General features: G+C 40.5%; 1 protein-coding gene across 2 annotated transcripts in view; it reads left to right on the top strand.

Moving 5' to 3' along the window:
- The first annotated feature begins 5651 nt into the window (after nt 1-5651).
- LOC148101565 (uncharacterized) overlaps nt 5652-9464 on the top strand; it is a 56348-nt gene continuing 52535 nt past the window's right edge. For both annotated transcript variants that reach the window (XM_087846438.1, XM_087846436.1), the window contains exons 1-2: nt 5652-5669; nt 8565-9161. In XM_087846438.1, coding sequence (XP_087702564.1) covers nt 5652-5669; nt 8565-9161 — 615 coding nt within the window. The remainder of the gene's footprint in view (nt 5670-8564; nt 9162-9464) is intronic.

Below are 9464 nucleotides of genomic sequence, written 5' to 3'. Positions count from 1 at the left end.
TGCTCATTTTAAGTGTTTTTCATTTAGTGCAACAGCTGGATATTAAACTCATAATCAACATAAGCAGCTGTTTGTTTTCATTAGTGTGTTTTCACTATGTTGACAAAACACAGCATAAAATACTTAATATAACCATGAGATGTGATTTGAGAAGTATTTTGTATATTGTGTAGGAAAAGCTGCACTGTACCGTAAAGCTGAGCATCAAAGTCAGTGTCCAGCCAGAGACGTCTACCTCAGATAAAAATGACATATTAGATATAAAAAATAACTGAAACTTTAATCCCAATGTAAAACAGAAAAAAGTTCCTCCATCCCTTTAACTGTGTTTTGTTCTGTACTGTGTCATAAATCTAGAGTGTGAACAAGAGTCTGATACATGAAAACACCCATTCAAAGGCATTGTGTAGTGCAGATTAGTGTGTGTTAATCAGATGACTTCCAAACACAAATCTAAAGCAGGTTTTCCATCTATGAAAGTTCCTGTTCTGATGAGTCGAGAGAGAAAATTATTTCAGCTGCTAGTTCAATTCCAGCTTCTTTGGTTTTGTTGTTTAAGACTTTTCAAGTTTCTATCAGTGCAGTTTGGGAATATTGGAAAAAAAAATATTCGTTGACAAGAAAGAACCAGCGGGGAAGATCTGAGAATATCAGGAACAACGTTCAAAGCTGTCATAGAAAATGTTTTTAGTTTAGGGTCAAAAACATATATGAAAAACATCTAAAGTAAACCATACTCATTAAACTCAACATATTATTACTGTGTTGAGAATTACATGGAAAAAATAATAACAGATGAAGGAAAACCTGAACTGGAAACAGCTAAACAAAGGATCAAGTGAAACATGGAGAACATAGCAAAAAGCTGACAACCAGGAACAAGGAGCATGAGACAAACACTGAGGAGGAAATGCAGAGTGAAACACTGGGATGACAAACAGACGATCCCACAGGGAGCAGAAGGAAACACACAGCAAATATACACAAAGAGGACAATGAGAGGATGGAGAACAGGTGGGAACACAGCTTTGATTAATCAGACGTGACGAGGCGGGGAGCAGAGCTGAAGACATGACACAAGACACAGACTGTCAAAGTAAAAGAGGAAATACAAGACAGACACAGAGACGCAGTCTCAACACTGAGACATGGAAACATGAGAATAGGTGAGGTGAGCCGCAGGAAGAGAACAGAAACCAGGAACAATCAGAGTTGGGTCGAGTATCCAAAAATTGTACTCAAGTAAGAGTAGCATTACTTTAAAATATTATTACTCAAGTAAAAGTGAAAAGTAGTCGTCAAAAAAGTTACTCAAGTAAGAGTAAAAAAGTACTTGGCGAAAAGACTACTCAAGTAGCGAGTAACTGTTTGAAATGTCCGATTTATTTTTTAAATAAATGCTATCAGACAAACAAAAATAAATAAATATACAAATGTTACCATTTTCAAAAGGAATATATGTAAAAACATCAACAAAATAAGGCACAACAATTCTAATTTCCAGATTTTAGTTTTTCACAACATAAAGCTTTTTTCACCAATACCTACAGTAAATAATATAAATATATAAACAGTGCAAATAATTTCCAGTGACAAGATATGATGTAAACTTTATATTCATTTTTGCTCCAAATGGCACAGCAGCCTCAGAGAAAACATTAGAACGAGGCATCTTCAACATATGTACATACAAGGCAGCTCAGTTTACCATAAGTTGTATGGGTGTGCCTCTATTTCTGCATATTTAGCAAAAATGTGCCATTTCTTCACTCAGTGAGGTGATGGTTAAGCTTCAGCAGCAGTTTGCTCTCAAGGTTCTTTCTGTGAAGCTGTGACTGTTTAGCAGTGAACAGGAGTCCTGCATGACTGAGAAGTCCTTCACAAGCTCCAGATGCAGGAAGAGCAGTATTGACTTTGATCGACAGCTTCTTGATGTGAGGAAAGCCATGCAATAGATCCACACCTCCAGTGAATGGACATGAAAGGTACCTCTCCAGCCCTGCTTCTGGCTTTCCTGACCCCATGGATCCACCATCTTCGTCAAATAGGCCGCTGTTTGTGCTGACCTCATCCAGCTCTATGTCTAGTTGATGTCTGATGAAGTGGAGACCTGTGGAAAGATGTAAGGTTTTCAAAAGAATTAGGTCTGGTGATTATAGCGCTGTATACACTGCCAAGCTGCAGATGTTAGATAGATAGATAGATAGATAGATAAAACTTTATTAATCCCTCGGGTGGGTTCCTCTGGGAAATTTGTTTTCCAAAAAGCACAGCACCGACAGAAGTTACAGAGTTAAGAATATTATATATATTATATGTTTGTTTGGAGCTAGCCTCCAAAAGCTGGCCATACACTGTGCGACTTTTGGCCCATTTTGAGCCAATTTTTCAGTTGCAACTGTTTTGGGGATCACCCTTAATCGTGTGTGCATCGTGTCGTATACATGGGGTAACGAAAAGCAGTTAACACCTCACGACCAGCTCACAATCATCAATCGTATGGTCACATGATAATCAAACCTGTTTGAAATCCTGTCGCCCCTCAACGCAGCCTCTCACACTGCGCATGCACAAACACAGAAATGAAAGAGAAAAGGTGGAGCAGCACGGCAGTGCAGCGTGTGATCTGGACACAAGAGATGGAGGCACAACTTGTAGGATGAGGCAAGCTCATCTGAGTACGTAAGCGTAGAGCTGCCACCCAGGCAAAAGAAAAATAGAGCTATATCATGTTATAACGTGAAAAGTTTATTGTTCTAACAATATATACATAGAGAGTGCCTAGAGAGGAGGTGATGGCACTGTACGAGTGGTGTCTGGAAAATAACCTGACTCTCAACATCAGCAAAACTAGAGAGATGATAGTGGACTACCGGAAACGACCAGTCAGGGAACACCAGCCCATCCACATCAACGGTGTCAAGGTCGAAAGGGTCAGCAGCTTCAAGTTCCTTGGAGTCAACATCACCAAGGACTTCTCCTGGACCCTTCACACAGACACTGCTATCAGGAAAGCTCGCCAGCGGCTTTACTTCCTGAGGAGGCTGAGGAAGTTTAGCATGAACGCCAACATCACCTCAAATTTTTACAGGTGTGCAATTGAGAGCTTGCTGACAAGCTGCATCACAGTTTGGTACGGAAGCTGCTCTGCCAGCAGCCGTAAATCACTACAGAGGGTGGTGAAGGCAGCAGAGCACATCACTGGCACGAGGCTTCCTGCCATTCAGGACATTTATCTCCAGCGATGCCTCCGTAAAGCACACAGCATCATCAAGGACCACAGCCACCCAGCACATCAGCTGTTCTCTTTGTTACCATCTGGCAGACGTTACAGGAGTCTGTCTGCTCGGACTACAAGACTTAAAAACAGTTTTTACCACCAAGCCATACGACACCTCAACCACAACACTTAAACACACATAACACAGCACTCAGAAGCTGCAGCTTCTCAAGTACTCTGTTTAATCTGCACTGGTCACTTCACTTTATTGTCATTGATATTTATATTTAAAAGTGCAATACTGTAATTTTCTGCTGCTCATTCCTGTGCAATATCCCATCTGCCCTCCCGTCATATTTCTTTTCAAGATTTTCTTATTTAATCACTAGTGTACATATATTTATATTTATAGATACATATATATTTAGTCATCTTTTCTCTTTTACCATGTCTCTCTAATATTTAGCTCCTTACTATTTTTATACTTTTATATTTTATTTTATTTTATTAGATTTTATTAGATTATTTTAGATTTTCTCCTACTGTATCATGCTGTATATTGTAATAACTTTTTACTTTCTACTTTTTAATAAGAGAAAAACTTGTTTGGGAGGATTTGAGGGTCGACGTTCCAGTTCACACTCCACACCAGTTGGTGGCGGTAATGCACCATTATGTTGTTTGACAACCGCCAATAAACGATGTAAAGAAGACGACGCGCCTTCCGGGATGACAGACGGAGCTATTTTTTCATCCAAAGCGAGTAAAAGAGTGAATTTGGATGATAAAACAAACGAAACCACTGTTTGGATCGATATCTGCATCGATCTGCCCACCCTTGTCTCCTGGATCGTAGCTGAGATCAGCGTGAACCACGTGGGTCTCTGCTCCCTGATCTGTTTCCTGTGTTTGGAAAGAGTTCCAGCTTCATCACGGAGTTTCTCTCGGTTTGTGGGCTCATCTAAAGGTAAGCACCGAGCTAACTTTACTGTGAGTTCAGTTCATGTTGAGTTTAGCTCCTGAATGAGGTCTTCTGCTGCTCTCCTCGGTGTCTGTTCACAGTTTATTGTGAACACGTTGTGAAAAGAGTGAGAGAGTGTTTGGAGAAAAACACCAACTAATCATTAGCTCAGCATGCTGGGAGAAGTTGGAGCAGAAAAGTCTTTCCATTGTCCCTGCAGCTGTTTTTCTGCATGCACCAAACCTCTACAGCCTCATTTCTATTTGAAGTGATAACAGGAAATGGATGAGAGCGATCTGCTGCAGTATCAGGGTCACAATAAACTTTATTGTCCAGCTGCTGTGGATGAACACATGAGAGGAAGTGAACTCCTACAAAGTCTCATTTTAATGAGTGTGGCTGCTGTAAAGTGATGCACAGGAAGATGTTAACAAAAACTAATGAAACAGAGATGAAAGTAAACAGTGTTCATATTTGAAAGCACAGAGAATAAAAATATATTGTGGAGGTTAATGTGCAGCTCCTGGTGATTTGGGAGAATCATGTTTTTAATCATGTTGTGGATTGAATGTTGGGTTTTATTTCATTTTGTCTACAGAAGTTTTTCCCACTTGTGATCGTTCAGATTGATTTGTTTGGTTGACTTGAATCATGTGAAGGTTTAAAGCTGCACTTCCCCCAAAAAGAATAAAGTATAATCGTGAAGAATGTAATAATGTCTTCCTGTGTCAAACACAGCTGCAGTCAAAGCAGGAAGGAAAGCACTGAAACCACTGATTTTGCATATTAATGCTCAAATAACTGACCTCCCAGCCCTTTGTTCCTTCAGTGGTGCTCTTTTCAGCCATTATGCAAATATCAACGACCACCACCACCCTCTCCAATCCAGACTCAACGACCTCCATCACACCTCTCACCCCCCTTTCCTCCTCCCTGAAACTCAGAATACACACTGAGGATGTGAGCCAACTATTTCAGAAACAGAAGCCCAGGAAAGCCCCCGGACCAGACGGTGTCTCAGCCTCCTGCCTCAAAACCTGTGCTGAACAGCTGGCTCCCATCTTTACTTGCATCTTCAACAGATCCCTGTTCCCAAGAAACCCACCATCACAGGACTGAATGACTACAGACCTGTCGCCTTGACGTCTGTTTTCCAGACTGAAGCAGAGTCGTTAGCTGAAAAGTGGTTTTAGAGGTTCATTCAGGACACCTTCTCAGGCTCTTACAGCTTTACCTCCTCACTTTGCAGCACAACACCTCTCACAAGATTTCTACAAGCAATCAGAGTGAAATTTGTACTTTGTGTTGTCAGATGAACATATGAGACACTTTGACTCTTCAGTGCAGTGTGGAGCCTAACAAAGATCTGTTTTGTGTCCCAGCTGATCAGCAGGAGGAGAAGAGTCTGACGGAGAAGCAGAGGAACATTTTCAGCCATCTGGACTCAGCTGAGTCACTACAGAGGAAACAATGAGCTCAACACAGAAGGTGAGGAAAATATCACAGTTTCACCAAATAATCAGTCACGTCTAAAACTCTCATACTCCCAACTTGTTATATGACTGTGTTATATATTATTATATATTTTTAAATTGTGTTTACAAACATTAAGAAGTCACAAGCAATTATTAATTAAATTTTCAATTCAATTCAGTGTTATTTATACAGCACCAAATCACAATAATAGTTGCCCCAAGGTCCTTATTTTCTTTTCTTTTCTCATTTTCTTTTCTAAATGTACTTGTATATTGTTCACATGTTGAAATAAATTACCAATCAATCAATATTGTAATGTGGATCCTACAATAATACATACAGACGAAAAACCCAACAATCATATGACCCCCTATGAGCAAGCACGTTGGTGACAGTGGGAAGGAAAAACTCCCTTTTAACTGGATGAAACCTCCAGCAGAATAACAGAGGGGCGGGGCCATCTGCAGAGAGCGTTTAGGATAAAAGACATGCTGTGGAAGTACATTATTATTATTATTATTATTGTTATTATTCTGATTACTATTAATAATATTATTATTATTGGTATTATTGTTGTTCGAACAGACTTAATATTGGTTTATCACTGCAAAAAACACGTTCAAAGCACCACAACGGTAGCCCGATATCTGGCAGTAAACACATTAAGTGTGTATAGTTTCCCTTATTTGAGTTTTTTTGCTCATACAAATTGAAATGTGATTAATATAGATTGAAAATGAATGACATTTAATCGCCTTTAATCAAAAATGAATCCAATGTTTTCTACAGTGAAACGTTTGAACAGTCATGAATTATTTTTGATTCGTTGCACCGCTATAAAAATATTTAATAGGAAACAGCAAACGGAAATATAAAAAAAAGTATAGATCTGGTAAACATTTATTACTTTTCTGAGTGTGTTAGCATGCTAGTCTTAATATTTGTGTACAGCAGGAGGGATGGGGTAGGAAAATCCTTGAAAGAGTAGTTGTCAAACAGCTAACAGATCATCTGCAGAGGAATGGTTTATTTGAAGAGTTTCAGTCAGGTTTCAGAGTTCATCACAGCACAGAAACAGCTTTAGTGAAGGTTACAAATGATCTTCTTATGGCCTCTGACAGTGGACTCATCTCTGTGCTTGTCCTTCTTGACCTTAGTGCAGCATTCGATACTGTTGACCATAATGTCCTATTAGAGCGATTAGAACATGCTGTAGGTATTACAGGTACTGCACTGCAGTGGTTTGTATCATATCTATCTAATAGACTCCAATTTGTGCATGTAAATGGAGAGTCCTCTTCACACACTGAGGTTAATTATGGAGTTCCACAGGGTTCAGTGCTAGGACCAATTCTGTTTACATTGTACATGCTTCCCCTAGGCAGCATCATTAGAAGACATAGCATACATTTTCACTGCTATGCAGATGACACCCAGCTCCATCTGTCCATGAAGCCAGATAACACACACCAATTAGTTAAACTGCAGGAATGTCTTAAAGACATTAAGACCTGGATGGCCGCTAACTTTCTGCTTCTTAATTCAGATAAAACTGAGGTCATTGTACTCGGCGCTGAAAAGCTTAGAAATATGGTATCTAACCAGATTCTTACTCTGGATGGCATTACCTTGGCCTCCAGTAACACTGTGAGGAACCTTGGAGTCATTTTTGACCAGGATATGTCCTTCAACGCACATATTAAACAAATATATAAGACTGCGTTCTTCCATTTGTGCAACATCTCTAAAGTTAGAAATATCCTGTCTCAGAGTGACGCTGAAAAACTAGTTCATGCATTTATTACTTCTAGGCTGGACTACTGCAATTCATTATTATCAGGATGTCCAAAAACTCACTGAAAAGCCTTCAGCTAATCCAAAATGCTGCAGCAAGAGTACTGACAGGGACTAGAAAGAGAGAGCATATTTCTCCTGTTTTGGCTTCCCTTCATTGGCTTCCTGTTAAATCCAGAATTGAATTCAAAATCCTGCTCCTCACATACAAGGTCTTAAATAATCAGGCCCCATCTTATCTTAATGACCTTGTAGTACCATATCACCCTATTAGAGCACTTCGCTCCCGCTCTGCAGGCCTACTTGTTTTTCCTAGAGTATTTAAAAGTAGAATGGGAGGGAGAGCCTTCAGTTTTCAGGCCCCTCTTCTGTGGAACCAGCTTCCAGTTTGGATTCGGGAGACAGACACTATCTCTACTTTTAAGATTAGGCTTAAAAGTTTCCTTTTTGCTAAAGCATATAGTTAGGGCTGGACCAGGTGACCCTGAATCCTCCCTTAGTTATGCTGCAATAGATGTAGGCTGCCGGGGGATTCCCATGATGCACTGAGTTTTTCCTTTCCAGTCACCTTTCTCGCTCACTATGTATTAACAGACTTCTCTGCACTGAATCATATCTGTTATTAACCTCTGTCTCTCTTCCACAGCATGTCTTTTATCCTGTCTTCCTTCTCTCACCCAAACCGGTCGCAGCAGATGGCCGCCCCTCCCTGAGCCTGGTTCTGCCGGAGGTTTCTTCCTGTTAAAAGGGAGTTTTTCCTTCGCACTGTTGCCAAAGTGCTTGCTCATAGGGGGTCATATGATTGTTGGGCTTTTCTCTGTATCTATGAAGCGCCTTGAGGCGACTTTTGTTGTGATTTGGCGCTATATAAATAAATTGAATTGAATGGCCATGATTTTAGAGTGTTTGAACAGTCATGACTTGTTTTTAGCACCAGGTTGGATGTAATGTGTTTCTACTACCAGCAGGTGGGGATCAGAGACCTTTAAGGTATTTGGTGCCACACTCCACCTTCAGGTTTAAAACTAGTGTTAATGGAGGTAGTTTGAAGGTTGAGTTTGTCCCACGACTGCATTTCACTCACTGCCTCTGTTTGTATCTCTGTCACTGCAGGACCAACATGGAGCAAGAAGTCAGCGCTCTCAGGAGGCCGACAAACCTCACAGAAGAAAGGGAGAGAAAACATACACCTGTGATGATTGTGGGAAGGATTTTGCTGAGAAGTCTACACTAAAGCGTCATCAGGTCATCCACACTGGAGAGAAACCGTTCAGCTGTGACTTGTGTGGAAAGACTTTTTCCTTGAAGGATTCCCTAAAAAAACACCAACTCATCCACAGTGGAGTTAAAGCGTACAGCTGTGATCAGTGTGGCAGAGCTTTTACTCAAAGTAGCCACTTACAGAGGCATCTAGTTACCCACTCTGGAATGAAGGCACACAGCTGTGAGATTTGTGGAAAAACCTTCAGCCAGATAGGGAACCGAAATACACACCTACGCATTCACACTGGACATGATGTTTACTGCTGTGATCAGTGTGGAAGACAGTGTACAACAAACATGCAGTTACAACGCCACATGTTTACCCACACTGAGGAACGACCTTATGAATGTGACCTTTGTGAGAAGACTTTTAAATCTCCACGTCACCTGAAACAACACCAACCGATCCATACCAGAAAGAGACTCTACAAGTGCAGTTACTGTGAGGTATGTATTTATATTTTTATCTTTATCTGTGTTAACTGAAACAGTAAAATGTAATTGGACGTCTGCAGAGATGCTCTTTCTTTCAGGCGACGTTCAGGATAAAAATGTTGAAGGACTGACTTACACTGTCTTTGTGTCTTTGTTTAGAAGCAGAGCGACACAGATGGATCCAGTTCTCAACCCTGTCATCACTGTGGTGGTGGGAAAGACTTTCGTTGTGACCTCTGTGGAAAAACTTTCAGTTGGCAAGCCTCCCTAAAAAGACATCAACGTAGACACAGTAGAGACAAACTGAAATACTGC

The sequence above is a fragment of the Neolamprologus brichardi genome, chromosome 9 (genome assembly GCF_056152115.1).
Source record: "Neolamprologus brichardi isolate AB-2024 chromosome 9, ASM5615211v1, whole genome shotgun sequence".
Lineage (NCBI taxonomy): Eukaryota > Metazoa > Chordata > Actinopteri > Cichliformes > Cichlidae > Neolamprologus > Neolamprologus brichardi.
The sequence above is the reverse complement of the archived record's forward strand: the minus strand, read 5'-3'. Positions and strand labels throughout refer to the sequence as shown.